General features: G+C 34.8%; 1 protein-coding gene across 6 annotated transcripts in view; it reads right to left on the bottom strand.

The window, feature by feature from the left end:
- The window catches only part of ERCC6L2 (ERCC excision repair 6 like 2), a 139,363-nt gene that overhangs the window by 32,030 nt on the left and 82,605 nt on the right, over positions 1-24,728 (bottom strand). For all 6 annotated transcript variants that reach the window (XM_067744826.1, XM_067744827.1, XM_067744830.1 and 3 more), the window contains exons 13-16: positions 19,999-20,098; positions 11,330-11,482; positions 6,763-6,843; positions 4,126-5,287 (exon numbers count right to left, since the gene is read on the bottom strand). In XM_067744826.1, the coding sequence (XP_067600927.1) occupies positions 4,126-5,287; positions 6,763-6,843; positions 11,330-11,482; positions 19,999-20,098 (1,496 nt within the window). The remainder of the gene's footprint in view (positions 1-4,125; positions 5,288-6,762; positions 6,844-11,329; positions 11,483-19,998; positions 20,099-24,728) is intronic.

Raw genomic sequence — 24,728 nt, 5'->3', positions numbered from 1 at the left:
AAAGGGAGAAGAGTGAAGTGTTGCAGTGTTTGCTTTGCAGCAAGCCCTTACAGAGGCAGCACACAGACCAGCAGCAAGCGTGGCACCACCAAGCTCCTTCCCCAGGAACGACACTCAGCATCTCAGCATCAAGCCATCATAGCTTTGGACTGTGTCTGTGAGCATCTGTGCTTTATCTGGATTTATTTTGTGCAACCATTAACAAGATGTGTCCTAAGGTAATTGCTTCTTTGCTTTACACCATTTCAGCTTACAAAGTTACACAGGAAGGCTCTACTTTCAGAGAGCAGGGTAAACCTGTACTTAATTACAAGGGTATCAAAATATATATCATAATGAACTTTTTTTTTTTTCATAATGAACTTTTAAATGACACTACTAATAACCACAAAAGAAAGCTTATCAAAATATAAGCTTGCTTACATATCAGATTCTTTCATGTAGTTTTTTTGGGAATGAGTGAGACACTTTTGAAAGCAATGCTAACTCTTAAAACTACTAATCAGATTCTCAGCAGACGGTGGTAAGGGAAAGCAGTTTTTCAATCTCTCTGAATCCCCACATGAGAACATGAGAACAACAATTAGACTGCAAAACCAAAAGCAAAGGACAACACTTACAACAAAATTAGATGACAAGATACTCCCATTAGCCCTAAAATACAAGAGGGTGGGTATAACCCACTAATAGCTACACACTCTGCATGGCATCAGGGTCTGTGCGAAGGAAGAAGGAAGTGACAGGGTGGCATCTGGATCAGAGAACAGGAGACTCTAGCACAGTGGGTTATTTGGATATCAGTAGCTGGATCTGGGAAGGTTCTGCATTCTCTAAAGCTGAGTACAGCGTACAGGAGGCTTGTGGTAAGAAGGCCTGAGGGACTGGGGCAAACTAGCCCTAAGGAACTCCCCAAACTAACCCACCAGCGTTCCCAGGCCAGGGCCATACAATGAGGAAAAACTGCTGGGATGGAGTCAAAATGAGCAGAATAGGAAGAACAGGGATGAGGGAAAGAGATGGTCTAGAGCAAAGCAGTAGAAACAGAAACAGGAAATCCTATCATAGTGTTGAACACTATAGAAAAATAACAAACATGAATCTCTGTGAAATTAGAAAAGATTTTTTAAACTCTGCCTCATTTAAAAAAAGTCAGGGAAAAGAATTTCTATAAAAATGAGCAAGAGGGTCAAATCTCATAAAAATTATAAGAGTAAAGAGAATAAGCAGCAGAATAATATCCCTACAATGAAAATATGCCAGAAAGATATGCTTACAAAACAACAAAATTGTAATTGATTTCAAAATTAGGTAAAACACCTTAAGAAAATGATAAAATATAGGAACCAACAATATAAATCAGAATTAGAATAACTCAGAAATGAGTGGCAGAACTCAGAAAGACATAGAAATTAAAAAAAAATTCAGAAATGGAGATTAAATTAGAAGGAACATAAGAGAGAATAAACACAATAGATATTGATTTAAGAGAAATAGAAGAACATTTTTAAAAAGCAAAAAGAAATGAAAAATAAATAAAATAGGATTTGGGAGAATGTGACAAATACTGAAGACAGGCAAGGAAGACTGAACACTTGAATAACATAAATTCCTGAAGAGGAAAGTCAAAGTAAAGGAATAGAACAAGTAACTAAAAATACTAGTACAAATAAGCTTTCCTTAAATAAAAACTGAGTTGAAACTACACTATGAGAATATTGATACAGACTACTATGGACTGAATATTTGTGTCCCCTCAAAACTCGTATGTTGAAGCCCTAATCCCCAATGTGATGGTGTTTGGAGGTTAGGCCTTTGGGAGATAATTAGGTCTTAAGGGTGGAGCCCTAATGAATGAGATTAGTGCCCTTATAATAAAAGACATGAGATAGATGATTTCTCTCTCGACCATGTAAAGACAGCAAGAAGGCAGTGATCTGTAAACCAGGAGGAGGGCCCTAATCAAGAACCCTTCCTGATCTTGGACTTCCAGCCTCCCAAACTGTGAGAAATAAATGTTGTTTAAGCCACCCAGTCTATGGTAACTTTACAGCAGCCTGAGCTAAGACAAACACCAAAATATAATCTAGTAAAATTACTAGAAAATAAGGAAAAGAAAAAACACACTTTGGGCATCTAAGAAAAAAAAAAAGAACACATAGCACAATACTTCATGCCAGAAGAAAACGATGCTACATATTTAAAATACTTAAGAAAAGAAAGTGTAAGCCAAGAATTTTATATCCAGAAAAAATGACTTCAAAGTATAAAGGGCACAAACTGCTATCAACAAGTATCTCAGGGAATATTACTCTCATGAGTACTTCCTGAGATCTAACAGAAATAAGGAATCTACTAGAAAATAAGCTTCAGACAACCAAAATGACTAGAGAGACATTGACATAAGAGACATTGACTAATGAGAAGCATTAAATTTATAGTTATCTGCAAACCAAGAATAAATGAAGTCTAAGAGGAGAGAGTATAATGCAATATTCATGTGTATTGACAATGAAGACATAATATATCCATTTTAAAAATGGGCAGAAATGGGAGAGTATATATAAAAAAACCCCACGCCCAAACCTTAATGTTTCTAGGAATTATATTATAATAATATTTTTCTTATTTGACTTTTGTGTAACATGGATAAAACATGAGTAATTATGGAACATTATAATTAAATCGTTCCCTATATGCCAAAGAACCAGTATTTTCAGCATAGAAGAAGTGGTATGTAAATATGATAGAGAAGAGGTTAAAGCTCTATACCCCCAAAGTAAGTACAAATATGGAAATATCAATATGAATTCATGAAATATTTTATCACCATATATAAAAATACATACATGTACATAAATACATATATAAACTCATATATACCTATATATACACACACACATACGAATAAACATATGTAACACAAACAATTTATCCACTGAAAAGGCCCAAGCGAGTAGTAGCAATGATCATTCCTCGCACCAGACTGTGGTCTTGAAACACACTTTCTCACTAAAGGAAACCAAGACTTCTTAGAGAAATGACTGATTTTAGGTCTGAGGCAAAAAATTCATGATGGAACATCCTGTAATACCTGATAGGTATCAAAGATGATTAGCATCACGTTAAAGATCTCAGGAATCAAAATGCTCATGTTTAAAGGCTCCCACTGTCCAAAGATGGGAAAATTGAGCCTCAATAATGATATTAATTGAAATGGATTTGGACTCATTAAATGTGTTTGAATCAATTAATTCATAATGATTTTAAGAAAAGAAATCAATAGGAAATCAATTTATTATACTCAAAGCTGTTAAAGAAATTATTTTTCCTGCCTTCTCTATATGAACTGTACCACTGGGTAAGTAATAGTAGATGAGAGGAAGTATCTCCTTACAGAAGCATCCTAACTAACAAATGAAAAAGAAATGAGAGAAGTAGAAAATGTCATTTTGCTACTCTGAATGAATAAATAATTCTAGACATTAAGCATCAATGGTTGCTAAGATCACAAAGACAGAAACCAGCATACATTCTGTCAAACACTAACTTTTGTTTTGTCAAAGGGATTGAACCTGAATTTGATATAGTGTCAGACGCCAACTGCTCATTTTCAGGAAATATAGAGGGTGGAGAAATATGTGCAACTGCACCAATCCGCAATATGCAAGTTGCAGAAAACAATTGGCCTGGTTTCTTCAACAGAGAAATCATATAAATTGTAAAGAAACAAAAGGGATGGAGGAGGAATCCTGTACATTAAGCTATATAAAAATTTTTTAATGAGTGAGGCTAAACTATAATGTCTAGGGATACACATTTGTATCAAATGTATATACATTTAATAAAGCCATAAAAATGCAAAAAAGTTAGAATAAGTAGTGTATGGGCAAGGTTGTGATTCAGATGGGCCACATGGAAGGGATCCTGGTCTAGATGACAAAGTTCTCTATCTTGATCTAGGTGGTCTTCCCGTTTATCCTGCTACCACCCACTTCCTCACTGTGCCTCAATGTAGCATCTTGATTGCAGAGCTAATTCAAGTTAATTCAAGAATCTCTTGAGGAACTATTTGATTGCACGAAACAAATATGCAAAGAAAAGTTTTCAGAATATATCTGCAGTTACCTAAAAATTTATCCATTGATTCACACATCTGATCTTGATTGACAATGCTCTTATTTGGAAATTTCATTCGTTTTCTTGCTATAAAAGTGCTATTTTTCTCATGGCTAGGTAATTTTGAAGAGAAACTGATTCTATCTTTTATAGTTTTTGGTCTATGGCTCTGTTTAGAGACACTGATGTGGCTAACAGATAAATCATCATCTGAGGATGTAAAATCATCAATAGCCTGAGAGGTACAGTCTTCATCTGTTGCACACAGTTGGTTTGTTTTTTTCATTGTTTTTGGAAAAGTGTAAAGTTCCCTTTTATTTTCCTCTTTTCTCTTAAACCTCAGAGAACTAGTAGCTCTTTTCTTTCTTACTCTTGACTTGGAGGAAATTTCAATGTCATCAGATTCGTCACTAATATCACTACTGCCTTTTCTTTTTGTATTAGATTTTAGGGTCTTGTTCTCAGGATTTAATTGTTTTGAAATTAGTCCATTTCCTCTGACATTGGTCTTTCTATTATCACCATTATTTCTTATATTTACAGGGTTTTCTGTTTCAGAATCTTCAGATCCATCCACAGGTGGCTTAAACTTTACCCTCTTCTTGAGGAATCTTTGAGCTGTGTACTGTGTGGGAAAGATGATATCACTATCTTCTGATTCTGTGACATTCTGTGAACTGCAATGGTGGCCAACTGTATTTTTAAAATTTTTCTCATCATCAGACTCAGAAGAAATATTCTGTTCTAAAATCTCAGTTTTATCAAAAATATATTTTCCATTTGGATTTAGGATGTTAGTGAATTTCTGATGCTTTGAAGTACCAAGAGAGTCTTGACTTTTCCAACAACCAACATCTTTGGCTTCTGTTGAAAGGCATGTGGGCTGTTCATCAGAACTTTCATCGTCAGAGGTAATATTTCCATCACTATCCTCAACTGCTTCACATTTTGTCTCAAACAATTTAGAGAAACCACACTGGAGTAAGGTAAGCTGTCCAGGAGAACCTGAAGCTTTACTTGAGTCAGATGCTTTGTTTTTAGCAGTCTTTATTATTGAGTTTCCTACTGATTCATCTTCACTAAAATCACTGCAGAGATCACATGCTTCTTTTGCTAGTGGTTCTGCAGGTTGTTCTGGACCTTTGTGTTCTTGACAGTCAGGCTCCCTATCCTATATAAGAAGCAATGGTGGAAACATTAGAAAACGTCAAAATAAGGATATCAAATCTATCACACTGGAGGGGAATTGAATTTGGGCAGATAATTTATGTACAAGTATATTACCTGGTATTTTCTAAAAGTAAAACATTTATTGATAGTAAACAAACATAAAGGATTTAATATTACAGTCTGGTATACTCTTTTAAAGTTGAATAACTTTCCAAATAAATAAAAGTTAAAACTAGAATATCAAATGATCAAATTATTTATAAGGAAAACACAGAGCAGAGCTGTTAGCTTCTAAGATGCAGAGACTGATTCTGGCCTCAAAGTGAAAAGCACACAACTTATTGCTTACGACAGTCCAGCAGATACTTTCAATCATGCGTTAAAAACACAACAAATTTGTAGGAGCTAAAGAATTCCCAACTGGAAAATGTTTCTAATTGATTAAAAATAGATTGGATAGGATCTTGACCACCATAAATAAAGAAAATATTGAAGCTATTTTGAAGTAAAATTTGCTAGAAATTTAAATCCAATATTTACTTTTTTCACATTAATTAGAGCTAAATATATTCTCAGTTTCTGAAAACTGAGGCTTCATTAGTAAAAGATTTTGGGAAAGTATTATCTGGTAATACTTCTGCCAACATTTGATACTCATGTATTTCTATAAATTTAGAAATATATTCACCCCATACTTGGTTATATAAATTTATAGTTTATATAAATTTATAGTTATCATTGCATATAGTTATCATACAGTTATATGATGTGTTATAAATTTATAGTTATCATTGCATATAGTTATCATACAGTTATATGATGTACTGTTATATCATATATATATGTTATATCATAATATAGTTGTCATATAGCCCATATCTTTGGGCTAGTACAAAATTAGAGTTAAATCCCTTAAAAAAAAAACAAACAAGAAAAAAATAGCAACAACAATTTAAAAAAAATCTTCTACATACATTCTTTACTTTTAAAAAGACTTTATGATGACAATATAGATTTTGTAGTATGTGAGATGACAAACTACCACAAGACAAAGGACTCAAATAAAATATCTGCTTGAGTCAGAGAATGAGTTTGGTGTTTGAATTTAATAATTTTAAATATACATTGATTGCTATTTTTCCATCTAATTTGTTATTTAGTAAAAAAAAAATTATTTAGGTTGGATTGGTTACCTATACAGTGCATTTAATTTTGGATTTACACTTTGGCATAGTTAAAATTCCAGTTTGGATGTAAACACCTGGTGACTGCTCCTGAACTTTTTTTTATGATATGATATGAAATATTAGCCTAAATTATTAATTTTACTGACAGTCCTCTGACTTTGTGTCCTTGACATTTCTTAAAAAAATTTTCTTTACACATTGAAAAATGAAGGAAAAGGAAAAGAAACTTAAAATCTTCACATACATGTTTCCCAGGAGTTTCTAGGCTACAGATTCAAAGATTGCTTACTGTTTCTAGTTTGTGTACTGGAGGTTCCTCTTTCAACCATGTTGTAGCTGTCATGATCCCTGCTTCCACTTGGCCTTCTCTCTATAAAGAATGCAAATAACTGTAAAATATAGGGTAGAAACAACCAGATAAACAACAGCAATGTTATGCTAAAACTTAGAGTTAAGAAAATTGAGTCCAGGGAATTCCCTGGCGGTCCAATGGTTTAGGACTCTGCGATTTCACTGCCATGGGCCTGGGTTCGATCTCTGGTCAGGGAACTAAGATTCTGCAAGATGCGTGGTATGGCCAAAAAAAAGAGAAAAAATGAGTACAGCCTGCTTTAACTCTCTTAATGCTATTTTTCAATTTGCTAATTAAGGAATTCATATGTATTTTTCAATGCTCATAATTCTTAGGTAGTATAGAGGCACAGTGGAAGCCTGCTGGGCTCATAAAAAATTCTTACTTCTTATCATAAGCTTACTTTTTCTGATAGAAAACTAATAACATTTTTCAGCAAACTCCACTAAAAGCCCTAGTAGGGAGGGAGAGTGAAAAAATGTTAAAAATTTACCCAGTAGTGACAGCCATAATAACTATGTCTATATGATAACTATATAACTATTGTATATGTGTAAATATTATATAATATTGCAATAACTGTAAGGACATAATATCAACATTTTAAATACCACAGATAATGTTGGGTATTGGGCACTCGATATTCTAGCTTATATTGCTAGTGTGTTTATAGTTCATATTCATTAAAATATGTTTATTGGGAGGGAGACGCAAGAGGGAAGAGATATGGGAACATATGTATATGTATAACTGATTCACTTTGTTATAAAGCAGAAACTAACACACCATTGTAAAGCAATTATACATCAATAAAGATGTTAAAAAAATATGTTTATTGATTCCTTCAGTGTAGTAGACATCAAAATGAAAATATCCATCTAATATAAAACTAAAAAAATCTTAATTAGATAATAGGCTTGCTACATCTTTAAGGAAAGTATGCTTTTATAGCTATTGGTATATCATTTAGCAGAGATATTTAATGGCCTAGATTCTAGAATATTAAATTCTTCAAGAGGAAATAAATTTATTTCTCTTTTTAAGACTTTATTTGTTGATAGAACAAGGGGAAATACTACTATCATCACCAGAGTTACAAATATCCAACTTACGAATACACCAATATTCATAATATAGCAATGGCATGGTTCCAGTTACCTGGTATCCAGGGCAACAAGTGAGAATCACCCCTAAAGAACTTGAAAGAATGATAAAGAGTTCCTGAATTGCCATGAGATCTTTTCTTCCAGTGCCTGGAGGCTATTACTGTAAGGGAATGGGAAGCCTCTGTCCGAGAACTCCCTTTTATCTCTTCAACAGAATTCAAATGGCTACAACAGATGCAACTGGCAGCAACAGAAATCTACAAGCTGTCAGAACCCCTTTGTGATAGGTAAATGACAACTCCAGTCTTCTGTTGACTTGGAGTCATCCTTAACTCCTGTTTCTCATACCCTATCAGATGATCCAGGAGCAAATCCTGTCAGTGCTTCAGGGCATCCACCACTACCCTCTGGCCCAAACCACCATCTCTTGGCTGGATTGTTGCAGTATCCTCCTACCTGGCTTCTTGCTTCTGCTCTTGTACTTCTATAGTCCAATTCTTAACATTTAGAATAGATAGTATAGATCAGACTATGTCATTCTGCTGTTCAGAACTCTAACTGCTTTTTTTTTCTTTTTGTGGTACGCGGGCCTCTCACTGTTGTGGCCTCTCCCATTGCGGAGCGCAGGCTCTGGACGTGCAGGCTCAGCGGCCATGGCTCACGGGCCCAGCCGCTCCGCAGCATGTGGGATCTTCCCGGACCTGGGCACGAACCCATGTCCCCTGCATCGGCAGGCGGACTCTCAACCACTGCGCCACCAGGGAAGCCCTCTAATTGCTTTTGTTATCACTCAAGTCAAAGCCAAAGTTCCTGTAGGATCTGGTTTCCTGTCATTTCTCTGGCCCCATCTTTTGCTCTTTTGATTACTCCACTCCAGCCACTTTGGCTTCCTTGCCATTTTGAAATCACGCTGGGCATGCTCCTCCCTCAGGGCCTTTGTTTGCATTTGTTCCTCTGCCTAAAACACCTCTTCCTTTCTTGTCTCTTCAAAGAATCAAATGCAATCTCACAGTAGCCTTCCTTGGCTACTCCATCTAAAATTGTAATGCTCCTTCCCTGACAGTCTCCCTATTTCCCTTCCTTGCTCTATTTGTTTTTTTTTGAGATATAATTTACATATAATACTGTGTACGTTTAAGGTCTACGAGGTGTTAATTTGATATATTTATATACTGTAATATGATTATCATCATAGCTTTAGTTAACACCTCTAATATGGCATATAATTATCAATTCTTTTATGTGGTGAGAACATTTAAGATCTAGTCCTTTAGCAGTTTTGAGGTATATAATAATAGTATTGTTGACAATACTCACCACGCTGTGTAGCAGATCTCTAGAACTTATTCATCTACTTGCTCTATTTTTATCCTTAGAATCTATCATCATAATATACTAACTTCAGTTATATTTCTCTTTACTATTTGTTTCCCCCAAATAGAATGTAAAATTTTGTAGGCGGGGCTTTTTGTCTATTTTATTCATTTCTGTATGCCTAGTCCTATGATGTATAGTATTGGACATTTAACATATACTCAATAAATATTTGTGAAATTAGCTCTCAGTATCTATCTCTAAAGGGAAACCATTAAAAGAATGTCAATGAAAAATAGAACTAAATTGCCCAGAAATCATCAGATTAAAAGTGTTCTATATATTCAAATTTCTACATCTTAAAACATTTTAAAAGGGATTTTTCTATAACCTTTAAAAATTAAAAATGTATCATAGGAAGTAAAATACTTCTTTTACTTTATAATATATGTTTCCATTATGCAGGGCTTGGACTAATAATATTTTAAAACATCGTTTGGCCAAAAGCACAGCATGAATCTACTAAATTCTGACTGATAACAAATGAGCAATTTTAATTCAAAATTTAATTTAATAATTGAGTGCCAATGATGTGCCTAGCAAGCAGTTAAGCATATTTTACTATAAACAAAATATAAGATATGGAGGGTCCTGTCATTAATAAACAATCCTGGAGGAGAAACAACATATATTTAGGACAACCAGAGAATAAGAGAACTTTCCATTTAATAACTTGTCATATGGAATGTCTTACCTAACACTTTTTAAACAGAGGAATAGGTGGCTATTCTGATAAAAGAAGAGAACAAAACTATTTGATACACAGCAGAAAACAGGACAAGTAATATAATACTAATACATTTTACAGATAATGATTTGAAATTAGAAACATGAATATAGTACATTGGGTAGTACTACCCAACGTTGGAGGTAGGATCTGAGGGGGTCCTGAGGACAAACAAGGCTATTTACTGATTAGAGAAGAGGAATGGGAAAGAACAAGTCAATCAGAGAAATAGCATATTCAAAACAAGAAAGAGACAGAGAAAGGGAGACTTTAAATAGGTCACTCAATTCAGAATCAAATAGTTACTATAAAATAAAAACTGAGCAATATACATCAGACATTGTATAACAGTTGTAATATTCACAACATACAAATCATATATACCTTCCTCTTCCCCAACCATTGACGATCACGTTTGAACTGCTACTAAACTTGCTTAACATATGCTTACTGATGTTACGTGTTCAGTATGTAAATGTTCTCTTCCACCTCCCATAAAGATGGTCTAAGTTCTTTAAGGACAGGGACCAATTGTTCCTTTAACTGTTTTTACGGTACTATTAAATAAATGAAGTACATTAAGGTTTTACTACAAAGTCCTGGAAGTTAAGGGAAATATCCTTAAGTTTTCCAAGACTCAATTTCCTCAACTGTATGATGATGGGATTGAAAAAAACGATAGTCCAGGATTTTATGATACTCATATCATATTAACTAAAAAATAGGTTAATATTCTTAGTACTCTGGTATATTAAAGAATTTAAAAGATTTTTTAAAGGATATAAATATCCTGTTAAGAATAAGAAACATCTGTATCCTGAGGATGAACACAACTGGGAGAGTTTGAAATATTGGTGTGGAATTTTTATTGGGAACAGAAAACAAAAATCTCCATGAGACATGAGAGTGCATCTCAGGGAGTATTTGGTAACTTTTAATCAAAACACATTTTATATTTTTGTTTATTTAGGAAAGTCTCTTTTTTTAGTTCCTGACTTCAACAGCTGTTTTCAAAATAATAAATTTCTCTTTACCGTCTGAAAATGGCCTTGGAGGTCATACTGTCTTGTATATGTATCTGAATTTGTGTATGTACATTATTTATAACTATGCATGGGGAAAATCTTAGTTCAGAGGTATAGTAATTCATTTCCTATTTCTATAAAAGTAGAAATTCTAAACATAAAACATTTTTTAAAAAGAAAACCAAAAATTTCTCTGAAAAGGCACCAGCAATTTTCCTGAGGGAGAAATCCATGTTTAAAATATTGAAAAAAATCAGAGAAAAATTTCACACCTCCAGGATGTCCCTTGTAAGACAAGACCCTTGGGACCTCAGTTTGAAGAGATTATAGACTCCAAAAAGCTCTCCTCGATGCTCTTTTGATCCTTGAACTGCTTCAAAATACCGCTTGGCATTTTCACTTCCAACCACCACACAGTGAAGTTGCTATAACAGAAAAAACACAAGATGTTTTGAAGTGTTCGCTCCAACAATATGTCAGAATTTCCTGGCATTCCCTGTATATACACAGCTTTAGCTGGAGCAGGCAGAATCTCCGTAGGGAGGAAATTTTATTTTAATTTCCCTGGCAGATGTTGCCATTATGGTGAAATAATAATAATCTGGCCAGTTTTATTAAAGATGAAATCTTACATTTCCTATTTTATCTGTTTTCTAACAACTGACTCAAGATCGTATCTGTATGGACTAGCCACCTGAGGTAAAATGTAAAAGGCATACATTTGAATACACTTTTCTCCTTTCTAGACTCTTATTTCAATAGAAACTACTAAAACTGGCAGAAATAGTCGCTACATCACCAAAGTTAAATTATAATCTAAAGTAATTATATGATAACCACGTTGGTATCAAACTAATTGTGGCCATGGTCACATTGTCAACTAAGAGCAAAAACCCAATCATTGTTTAGCAACATTGCATCTCTGAAACAATTCTGAACACAGAAAGAACACTGACATGGAACCCTTAAGGACATATACCACTTTAGTACCAACATAATGTAATCTCTTTATTTACTAGATACTTTATTGTATATAATGTACATACAATTTGATTAACCCATGTACACTCTAACATTTCTTGAAACAAAGAATGAAAAATAACTTCCATCTATTGCTAATGGAAGGATTAGTAAGAAGCGATACTTTATGGTGATTATCATCAGATTGATTTGCACTATAATAATTACTTTAGGCAAATAAAATTATTCTTATTAATAATAGCTACTATTTACTGAACACATGTGCAGCATTTTTATATTCTCATTTAATTCCTACAATCCTATAAGATATTATCATCTCCCTTTTAGAAATAAAAGAACTTAAATTCAGAGAAATTAAGTGCCTTGTTCACAGCTGCCTCACTAGGAAGCATCACTTCTAGAATTTTTACCTGAGTTTGGCTGAATTCAAAATTTATACTTGTATCAATTTCTCATATCCAGATGTCCCTCTTAAAACAAGACCCTTGGGACCTAAGTTTGAATAAGTTATGGATCAACATACCAACTTGATTAGTTTTATATCAACGTCCCAGAAATATGGGCTATAGTCCTGGAAATACAGAATCACAATAGCAACTGATGGCCTTGATGGCCCAGTTACCTATGATTTTACCCTTACTACTGACTCTTCCTTAAACACTGTATTGTCAGACTGCTATACTACTAAATATAATCACCAAAGTAATTTGTAAGCATTAATCTAAATCTTTATAAGTCTCCTACCAAAGTTTTGTCACAAAACTTATAAAAGGCACATTATTTTGTACTTGAGTTTTCCAAAGTGGCTCCAGTAAAAGTGAAGGCCAGATGCATCCATCTGTAGGGTAACTATAACAAAATCATGTTAGAATTCAAGAGGGTAGGGAAAAAAATCAGCATTTGGAAAATGTAGCTTAGTTTCTAGCTTAAGAAGAACCCATACGAGGCTATAAAATGCTTAGATTTCTTCACAATATACAAGATATGCAAGAAGCAAAACAGGAATATTCATCACGTTAAGAGTTCATGACCACTTCCTCCATCTTCAAGGCCAGTAATGAGGCATCTTTGTATCATTCTCTGACCCTCTGCTTCTGTTATCACATTGCCTTCTTTCCTTTATTCTGACCCTACTGCTACCCCTCCCTTTATAAGGACCCTTGTGATTACACTGGGCCCACTTACATAATCCAGGTCAGTTCAGGGAATTAGGATGTGGATATCTGTGGGGGGCCATTATTCAGCCTACCACAGTAAGGAAGTGCAATAAGCATGATGAGGGCTTGTCAAAATGATGCAGAAGCCCCCTTGAAGGGGTTCTCACTGGTCAAAAAATGAGAGTTTGAACATAAAAATAATTGATATTCAGTGGGTTACTAAAATCCGTTACTAAAATACTATCTCATGAGTCCACACAGATTAAATAAATGGAAGAGAAGGGAAAGCTCTTTTTTTATGGTAGAATGCCAACAAATATAAAGGAAGTAATAATGGAAATAGAAAAATCACCGTCTGACAAACCATCATAGTAGTGGCCGATTCAGGCGGGAATCATCAATGAAAGCTAAGGCTGATGAGTACAAGCTTGATGAGGAACAGGATACAGCTGTCCGTCGTCCCTTGGTATCGGGGGGATTGGTTCCAGGATCCCCACGGATAACAAAACCCATGGATGCTCAAGTCCCTTTTATTAAATGGCATAGTATTTGCATATAAGCTATGCATTATTTCCTATATACTTTAAATCATCTCCAGATTACTTATAATATCTAATACAATGTAAATGCTGTGTAAACAGTTGTAAATACAATGTAAATGTTAGGTAAACAGCACACAGCAAATTCAAGTTTTGCTTTTGGAACTTTCTGGAATTTTCTTTCTGAATACTTTGAATCCATGGTTGGCTGAATCTGAGGATGCAGAACCCATGGATACAGAGGGCTGACTATATCAGCATAGTCTCTGATGATCTCCCCATAAAATATATACTATTTTACAAATGAAAAAGATGGTGACTCTGCAGTGTAAAAAGCTGGCAGACACAAACTTGACAGGTGATCAAGGTTAATATCACCAGTGGTGGATCAGGTCACCACCAGGTGCCTTCTGACCAATGCAATGAGAAGAGCACAGCATTCTTTCTGTACCGTTCTTGTCAAGGCTTCTTGTCTTGAGTTGGAAGATGAGGAAACATCAAATGGACATATGTTGAGGGAAAGCATACACTAGGAAAGGCTTTATTTTTTAAAACTGTCAAGGTCATGAAAGACCAGAAAAGCCTGGGTAACTTAAGGTTGAAGAAAACTTAAGAGACACAAAAAGAAATGTAATTATGATCCTGGATTGGATCCTGAGCCAGAAAGAGAAAGGAGACATTGCCAGGAAAGCTGATGAAATCTGAATGGGTTCTATGGATTACAAGGTGATGCTGTGTAAGTGTTAGTTTCTTGATTTGGATAACTGCATTTTTTTTTTTTTTTTTGCGGTACGTGGGCTTCTCACTGTTGTGGCCTCTCCCATTGCGGAGCACAGGCTCCGGACGCGCAGGCTCAGTGGCCATGGCTCATGGGCCTACCCGCTCCGCGGCATGTGGGATCCTCCCGGACCGGGGTATGAACCGGTGTCCTCTGCATCGGCAGGCGGACTCTCAACCACTATGCCACCAGGGAAGCCCATGGATAACTGCATTTTTGAGAGGAGAGTGGCGGGGGGGCGGTAAGGGAGAAGCAAGTTGCAGAACAATATGTAAAATTGAGTGTTTATAATGCATAAAGCTATTTTTATATGTACATATAAATAGGACGGTGTCCTTATTTGGGAGAAAACAAAGAATTTAAAGGTGACAAATCTTCAACTTCCTCTAAAACGGTTCAGAAAAAGAATAAAGATCATGGCTGAGAGAAAGAGAAAGCAAATGTGGTAAAATGTTAACAACTGGGGAATTTGGGTGACGTTAATTGGGAGTTCTCTGTACTGATCTTGTAACTCTTCTGTAAATACATATTAATTTCTAAATAAATTACATATATATGAAAGATGAATTTTTGAATGCCAAATTTTAGATTACATGCAATGCTCCAAACCTAAAGGAGCGCAGTTGCTATATAAGCAATTTTTTTAAAGTATAAAATATATTTTATGTTGTGAAGGCATTATCACAACAAACATAAACAAAAACATCAAACGGCAAGTCCCCCTTGAACAACACAGATCATCCCTTATCAGTCTAACCAACACTGTAATGTTTAGGTTTATCCTTCCTAGATCTTTTTCAATGCAGTTAGAACTATTTATACATACATGTAGAAACAGTTTTATAAATAAACACAATTGATATACTTGTTCTGCAAGTTACTTTTGCCCCACTTAAAATGTCTTAAAGATTGTGCCACATCAGTACATTTGCTCTATAATCTTTAAAAAAATTTTTTTGCTGTATATGGGTATATCAGAATTTATGTTAATTCTGTTACTATTGGACATTTAGGCTGTTCCTTTTTTCATTTTTTGAACAAATACTAACAATTCTGAATATAAATCCTTGTCATCCTTCAATGTGCATATGTGAGAATATTTCTGCCAGGTAAATAGGGAGAAAGTGCATTTTAAAAATGCTGTTAAATTAGCTTCTAAAATAAGTGCACCAAGTTGTATTCTCAAAAATACTATATTAACACCTCTTTAAAAATATCCCCAACAACAATGAGCAACGCCAATCTCCTCACCTCCCTAAAAAACCCCCCACAGAACAAAACAAAAAAGTCTTTTGCAGAACGTGCAGAACACGATCTTATTTTTTACTTCTCCATTATAAGTGTAGTTAAGCATCTTTTCATATACATGTTAACTGTTTGTATTTTTTCTTCACTAAAATGCCTAATCAGTCTTTTTATTGGTTTGTAGGAGTTCTTTATATATTATAGATGCTAATTTATTATACTTATGGCAAGCATTTCCTCTGGTCTCTCCTGTAATTTGGCTTATAGTTCATTTGTCATATAGAAGTTTCATATAAAAATGTAGTCAAATTTACAATATTTGCCTTAGAGGCTATATCAGTTTCCTAAGGCTGCTGTAACAAAGTACCATAAACCAGGTGGTGTAAAACAACAGAAATTTATTCTCTCTCAGTTCTGGAGGCTAAAAGTCTGAAATCAAGATATTGGCAGGGCCATGCTCTCTCTGAAGGTTCTAAGGGAATATCCTTCCATTCCTCTTCCTAGTTTCTGGTGGTTGCTGGCAGTCCTAGGCATTCCTCAGTTTGCAGCTTCATCACTGTAATCTTTGCCTCTGTCATCACATGGCATCCTCCTTCTGTGTCTGTCTGTATCCAAATTTCCCTCTTATAAGAAACCAGTCATTGAATTAGGGCCCACCTTTATAGAGTATAACCTTATTTAACCTGATTACATCTGCAAAGACCTTACTTCCAAATAAGATTCCATTCACAGGTACCAGGGGTTAAGGACTTCAACATATATTTTTTATTTTATTTTTTGGGGGGGGGGCACAATTCAACTTCTAACAGAGGCTTTGTTAAAGACTTTTTACATTTATGTTCATGAGACATATTTGTCTATAATTTTCTGTTCTTGTAATGTCTTTGCCAATTCTGGCATCGGGATTCTTCTATCTTTCTAAAGTAGGCTAGAATTGTTCCCTCCTCTGTTCTCAAAAAGAATATTAAATGTTTGATAGAACTCACCACTGAAGGAAAAATTTCCACCACTGTGGAAAAGTTTTGAATTAAAAATTCACTTTCTTTGACAATATAGAGCTATGATTTCCCCTCATTTGAAGTTACTGCTCCGAAATATCCAGTATTGCTATTAAGAAGTTAGCTAGCTATTTAATTCTAGTACTCTTGTAGACAATTTTTTTTCTCTCCATGAAGTTTATCTCTGGAAATTTTAAGGGTTTTACAATTATAGAAAGACAATGTAAGTGTGGATCTATTTTCATTCACCCTATTTAACACTCAGTGGGGCTCATAATCTGTGGACTCTCATCCTTTGGGACTTCTTCCTTCTCTTTCTTCTGTTCCCTTGCTCAACTATAAGACTGATATTGGAACTTCTACATCTAGCCTTCATTTCTCCTAAGTTTTCTTACATGTGTTCGTTCTTCCTCTGTCTTTTTGCTCTGTAATCTAGAAGAATTGCATGGCTCTTTCTTTTAGATGAAAACTTTGTTCTTTGCTATTCAGCCTATTGCTGGAGTTTCTCGTTTTCTGGATCTCTAATGGATTTTTTTTCTAGTAGTCTTTTGTTGCTCCCAGGATCCTACAACCTCATTTACCTTTTGAATAGTGATATTTCTTTAAAAATCTTTTACTCTTTTCTATTAATTTTGTTTTCTCTGATGTTAATTCTTTTTTAGTGCCTATATGAGTTCCTATATCTCTTGTAATAAATTATCATAAACTTGGTGGCTTAACAGAACAGAAATGTATTCTCTTATAGTTCTTACAGGAGGCTAGAAGTCTGATATCAGTATCACCAGAATGAAATGAAGTTTTGGCAGAGCCATGTTCTCTTCATAGGCTCTAGGGGAGGATCCATTCCTTGCCTCTTTTCACTTCTGGTGGCTGCCAGCATTCCTTAGTTTATAACTACATAGCTCCAATCTCTTGTCTCTGGGGTTACACTGGCTTCCCTTCTGTCTCTGTCAGATTTCCCTTTGCTTCCTACTTATAAGAATGCTTATGATTTAGGGCCCACCTGGACAATCCAGGCTAATCTCCCCATCTCAAAAATTCTTAATTTAATCACATCTGCAAAGACCCTTTTTTTCCATATAAAGTAACATTTATAGGTTCCAGGGATTAGGACCTGGTATCTTTGAGGGCCATTTTCATAGTGTTTATTTTCCTAAACTGTTCAATACTAATTATTGTTTTGGAGGGGTGGGGGGGGAATATTCATCTGTCAAATGCCTAACGGGCTTATCTAGGCCTACTGCAGTAATTATTCAAAGCAGGCAGCAGGTGGAGGGGTTTGCAAATATTTATTATTTCGGACTTTCTTCTTGATTTCAGCAAAAATTTAGAGCTTTGTTTCCTTCCTTCCAGTAGTTCTACTTATTGTTCCTACTTGAGAGCAGACATTTCCATTGTCTACAATCTGGTACAATGGGGGAAAGATCATAAGGGTTAAACCACCTTGTTAGATCACTAATAATACCCAAAGAGGGGGCATCACAGTTAACCCAAGGCTCCTTTCTATTTTTAGTATCTGTTGACTCTAAGCTTGGAATATTCACAAGTTGCACCTACCTTTTCCAGTAGTCTTCTCATGACTGAGTTTAGCTTTGTTTCTTCCTTCAATCTCATCTCAACTGCCCTTTGTCTTTCAGGGTTCCTTATCATTTTTGGCCCACAGAGAGAACTCTTTTTTCTTTCCAACATTTTTACAGAATTTTAAAACATCATTTTGGATTGTTTTCCTCCCAAGAGATTTGAGGAACACTTGTGAGGCTAGCGTGTGTTTGCCATTTGCACCCTTGGTTCAAATTCCAATCAATGTTTAAATCACATTTATGCCATTTCCTCATATGATTGCCATCTTATCTTTATTTGTGCTTATCAAGTTGTATGGCTGAATGTTCCTTAAGTGGCTTATTTTAATAAGCAATTAGATCATACAAAGTTCTGAAAACTTAAATTACCCTCATCTTCTGAAGACTTTTTATTACATATTATTATATAAAAGGCCATTTTATTTCATTAAATGAGTCAGATGAATAGGCAAAAAGGAAATACATATAGTAATGGGATCAAGAAAACTTACTATGTGATTGAGGAAAGACTCTTGTGACAAGTCAAAGATAGTATTCTAAATAGCTGCTCCTAACATGAAAAAATAATATCCTACTTTTTTCCAAGATTAGTTAATGTCTGAAAAAATAATTTTCAAGTAGTTGTGCTATACCTAAGAACAAAAAGATTAAAGGTTTCTTACAGAGCTAAATGCTTTAAGAAAAATAAACACTGCTGTGTACAATTCTATTTTTAGAATTAAGAAAATAGCACAAATTTAAGACTGGATCATTCTTAGGTTAACTACCACCACATGTGGCAGATGTTTGCTCTTAAACAGATTCCAGCTGAATATATAGGGAGTAATTCAAATTTAACATTTATAATTAAACTTGAACCTCATTCCAGATCTTCTCAAGCAGGCAGTTACAGACTAGCTAAACTTTATTTAGAGGCATAAATGGAGTAGTAATTGATACCCTAAGGATATTAAAGAGTTAATGCAATTTTAGATGAATATTAAAAGCATCAGCACAGTAGTTAGTGCACTTGAGTTCTATTCCTATAATTTCATTTACTGGGGTGTCCTGGATCCCAGTTTCATTATATACAACACGAAACATTTGTATTAGATATCTCTAAGGTATTCCTCTCCAGTCTTCTTCATGCACACATAGATAATGGAAACATGTGAACATCTACTCGAAGAGGAGTTTACTCAAGGCTGGAAGCTGGCTTAGATAATCTTGCTGCCCAGAGAGCTGTAGGATGTCTGGGTGCACCTGTACCCCATCTGTGGCATACACTTACATCTTGGCCCACAGTTTGGGGAGCTGTGACCTTGCTACTCAAATTGTGATCTGCAGACTAGTAGTGTTGGCACTTCCGGGAGCTTGTTAAAAATGCAGAATCTTGCGCTTCACCCAGAACTACTAAATCAGAATCTGTATTTTAAAGATCCCTAGGTAATTCATGTGTACATTAAAGAAGTACTGCTCTAAGAAACTTTCAGCTCTAAAATTCAATGAACCTAAGATTTAATCTGTTTTATAGAAGTGTATTCTACAGTATATTTCATAATCTTATTAAATTCCTTATTATAGCTAGAATAAAATAAAAAACATATTTGTACACAAATTTATTATTAATTTTTAAAAACTGACAAGTGTTTACTTTTAATTAGAAAAAGGGAAATATATTTACCTGCTTGTATACCTGTCGTAAGTACATGATCTCCTCCACAGTTCCCAAGGATATCAGCCTAAGCACTTTGACATCTCTGCATTGCCCAATCCTATATGCTCTGTAAAAACATTAAAAACAAAAGGCAACCAAGATCAAGTGAAACAACTTCGGGTTCAGGAGGTAACTTTTGGATATAAAAATGAAATATTGCTAAAATTTTAATTTCAAAAGAAATATCTTATGTTTAGATATGCTATATTATTTAATAATAATGTAAAAACAGAAATTCATATAAAAAGGTCAGTCATTGAGGAGGAAAGTATTATAGAAAAAATATACATATCAACTTCATTTCTGTTATAAACATCACCTTCTACTGTGTAAAAACTTTTCCTAAATTCAGATTTTTCTTTTATGGCAGTCTTAAGCTTATGAATGATTCCATTTATATAAAACTCTCAAAAACGCAAACTAATCCACAGTGACAGGAAGCAGATCAGTGGTTGCTTGGGGGCGGGCCTGGGAGGGGCAAGATGAATGGATTACAAAGTAGCACAAGGAAAATTTGGGGGGTGATGGATATGTTCACTCTCTTGATTGTGGTAATGGTTTCATGGTGTATACCTACAGCAAAACTTATCAGCTGTACACTTTAAATATGTGCAGTTTATTGTATGTTAATTATATCTCAACGAAACTGTTAAAAAAAACCTTGGAGGTAAAGCAGTAATCAACTGGCAAGCCTATGGAAGTGCAGATTTACAGCCTTCATCCACAGAGACTTCCAAGCAGTCTGTCTGACTGGATCACTCAGATGATTAGTACCCCAGGTGTTTTGATATGGACTGCAGTGCTAATTAAAACGCTAACCTGACTCACCACACTGATTAACTATAGGTCCAGTCCCTGTAGCTTCTCCCAGGTGGAGGTTTTATTGGATGTTCTGAATGAGGTCATCTGTTTCTAAATACCTGTTATAGTCATGGGGGATCAGGGGCAAAGCCGTACTGCTTCATGCTTGAAAATGTTACAATTTGGGGGAAATTTAATTTTGACCTTATGAAGTCACACTGTATTGTTATATTTGGTGCTCCTTCTGCCTCCTTCACCCATTCCTCCTCACAGAGAAGGGCTTTTACTAGAGGACATCTTGGTACTGAAAATCTTGCATTCCCAGAAAAGAATGGGGGCTCCTGTGACACAGCAAAGCCAGGGGTAAGTTACTGCAATTCTCACTTCCATCCTGCAGCCTGGATAGAGAGGGACTCATAATCCCTTTCTCTCCCACAATGGATTTGGGTCTAAAAAAAAAAAAATATGTATCTAAGGAAATGTCTTTTGGGTGTAAGGCAATTGTTTGCTGAATGGGATAGATTCTGTCAGAATACATATTCTTGAATCTTTACAGACAAAAACCTTATAACATGTTACACTGGACCTATGCTTCATCATTTTCTAGGTCTATCAAGTATGGATATGTAAATGGTCTTTTATCATGCAAAGACAAGTGTCGAGAAACTGTTATACAGTGTGGAGGTCAGTATTTTCATTTCTCTTCTTTGCTCCTCCTGTCAGAGTAAATGGAAGGAGAGGAAGAGGAATTCTGTTCATTTAGTTTTACTGTCAACTAACTTTCACTGAAAGCCAAAGCACAGTGAACTGTGTTTCGAGGGAACACTGGGATAAATAAGTCTTGATGGCCTAGATGAAAAAGAACAAAATTAAAACAAATGTTGTTAAGACAAAAAGAAATGGATATTTTTCTGTGGTTTTCATTTGACTATTTTCCTGGGCAGTTGTCACTGGCAAGAGGCTGGTTAAAAGTGCAGGCTCTGCAAGTCAGACTGTGTGGATTCAAATTTATTCTATCTTAAATTGATACCAACTTAATTTCAATTGCATTAAAATAATTTCCTTTACAGCTCTGCTTTCACCTTTTATCTTATTGATGTTATAAATTATATCTTTATATGTCATGTATTCATTAGCAGATTTATAATTAGTTTTATGCATTTGTCTTTTAAATCCTGTAGAAAACAAGGAGAAGAATTATAAGCCAAAATTATAATAATACTGGTTTTGATATTTGTTTATGTACTTACCTGTACTGGAGAACTTTATATTTTCCTATGACTTAGAGATACCATTAGAGTCCTTTCATTTGAAATTGAAACTCTCTCCTTAACATTTCTCCTTAGTATAGATCAACAGAACAGAATAGAGAGCCCAGAAATAAACCCAAGCACCTATGGTCAACTAATCTATGACAGAGAAGGCAAGAATATACAATGGAGAAAACAGTCTCTTCAATAAGTGGTTCTGGGAAAACTGGACAGCCACATGTAAAACAATGAGAATAGAACATTTACTCACCAACTACAAAAATAAACTCCAAATGGATTAAAGACCTAAATGTAATAATTGAAACTATAAAACTCCTAGAAGAGAACATAGAACAATCTTTGACATAAATCTTAGCAACAGTTTTTGGATCAGTCTCCTAAGGCAAAAGAAACAACAGCAAAAATAAATAAATGGGACCTAATCAAACTTACAAGCTTTTGCACAGCAAAGGAAACCACTGACAAAACAAGACAACAACCTAAAGAATGGGAGAAAATATTTGCAAATGATATGACCATCAAGGGGTTAATATCCAAAAAATATAAATAGCTCATACAACTCAATATCAAAAAAAAATGTCAAAAAACCCAAACAATCCAATCAAAAAATGGGGCAGAAAAGCTGAAAAGATATTTTCCTAAGAAGACATATACACAGCTAACAGGCATAGGAAAAGATGCTCAACATTGCTAATTTTTAGAGAAATGCAAATCAAAACGACAATGAGCTATCACCTCATACCTCTTAGAATAGCTATCATCACAAAGACCACAAATAACAAATGTTGGCAAGGATGTGGGGAAAAGGGAACACTTGTACACTGTTGGTGGGAATGTAAATTGGTACAGCCACTATGGAAAACAGTATGGAGGTTCCTCAAAAAACTAAAAATAGAACTATGCTATAATCCAGCAATTCCACTTCTGTGTATATATCTGGAAAAAATGAAAACACTAATTTGAAAGATACATGCACCCCAATATCCAGAGAAGTATTAATTACAATAGCCAAGATATGTAAGCAATCCAGTGTCCATCAACATACAAATGGATAAAGAAGATGTGGTACATATATAGAATGGATTATTATTCAGCCATAAAAAAAGAATGAAATTCTGCCAACTGCAGCATCATGGATGGACTTAGAGAATATTATGCTTACTGAATTAAGGCAGACAGATAAAGAAAAATACTATATGATATCACTTATATGTGAAACCTAAAAAATAAAACAAGCGAATGTATATAGAAAAACAGAATTACAGATATAGAAAACAAATTCATGCTTACCAGTGGGGAGAGGGAAGCAGATGGGGATGAGATACAGGTATGGGATTAAGAGATGAAACTACTGTATATAAAATAGATTAGCAACAAGGAGATATTATATAGCACAGGGAATTATAGCCATTATCTTGTAATAACTTTCAATGGAGTATAATCTGTAAAAATACTGAATTGCTATGCTGTACACTCAAAACTAATATATTACTGTAAATCAACTATACTTCACTTAAAAAATACTATGATATGTCAGTTATATCTCAATAATAAAAAATGCAGAAATACAACTTTAAAAGTACACTAGAAGGAATTAACAGTTGATCATATGATACAGAGCAATGGATCAGTGAGCTGGTAGACACAGCAGTGGAAATCACTGAAGGAATAGATAAAAGAAAAACGAATAAAAAGAAAGGAGGACAGTTTGAGACTTCTGGGACTACATCAAGCATACTAGCATTCACATTACAGGGGTCCCAGAAGAAGAGTGAGAAAGGGGCAGAGACCATATTTGAAGACATAATAGCTGAAAACTTCCCTAACCTGGAAAAGGAAAGACGTCCAGGTCCAGGAAGCACAAAATAGGATCAACCTAAACAGGAGCACACCAAGAAACATTGCAATTAAAACTGCAAAAATTAAAGATAAAGAGAGAATATTAAAAAGCAGCAAAAGGAAAAGCAACAAGTTACATACAAAGGCACTTCCATAATGCTATCAGCTGACTTTTCAGGAGAAACTCTGCAGGGCCAGAAGTGAGTGGCATGATATACTTAAAGTGATGAAAGGGAAAAACCTACAACCAAGAATACTCTATTTGGCAAGGCTTTCATATAGATTTGATGGAGAGATCAAAAGTTTTACAGACAAGCAAAAGCTAAGAGTTCTGCACCACCAAACCAGCTTCCAAGAAATGTTACAGGGACTTTTCTATGTGAAAAAGAAAAGGCTACATCTAGATATATGAAAATTACGAAAGGAAAAAAATCTCATTGGTAAAGGCAAATATACAGTAACGGTAGTAAACCAACCATGTATAAAGCTAGTAGGAAGGTTTAAAGACAAAAGTAGTAAAATCGTGTATATCCATTATAAGTAGTTGAGGGCTACATAAATCAAAAAGATGTAAAATATGATGTCAAAAACAGCAAACACGGCGGGGGAGGAGAGTAAACATGTAGGGTTCTTAAGTGTATGTGAACTTGAAAGATCAGCAATTTATGTTATCCTTTTGAGGAACTTTTGGTAGCCACAAACCAAAAATCTAAACACATATGAAAAAGAGAAAGGAATGCCAACATAGCACTAAAGATAGCCATCAAATCACAAGGAAGAGAAGAA

The sequence above is a fragment of the Pseudorca crassidens genome, chromosome 7 (genome assembly GCF_039906515.1).
Source record: "Pseudorca crassidens isolate mPseCra1 chromosome 7, mPseCra1.hap1, whole genome shotgun sequence".
NCBI classification, from domain to species: domain Eukaryota; kingdom Metazoa; phylum Chordata; class Mammalia; order Artiodactyla; family Delphinidae; genus Pseudorca; species Pseudorca crassidens.
Note: the sequence above shows the minus strand (reverse complement) of the source record. Positions and strands in the feature narration are given on the sequence as shown.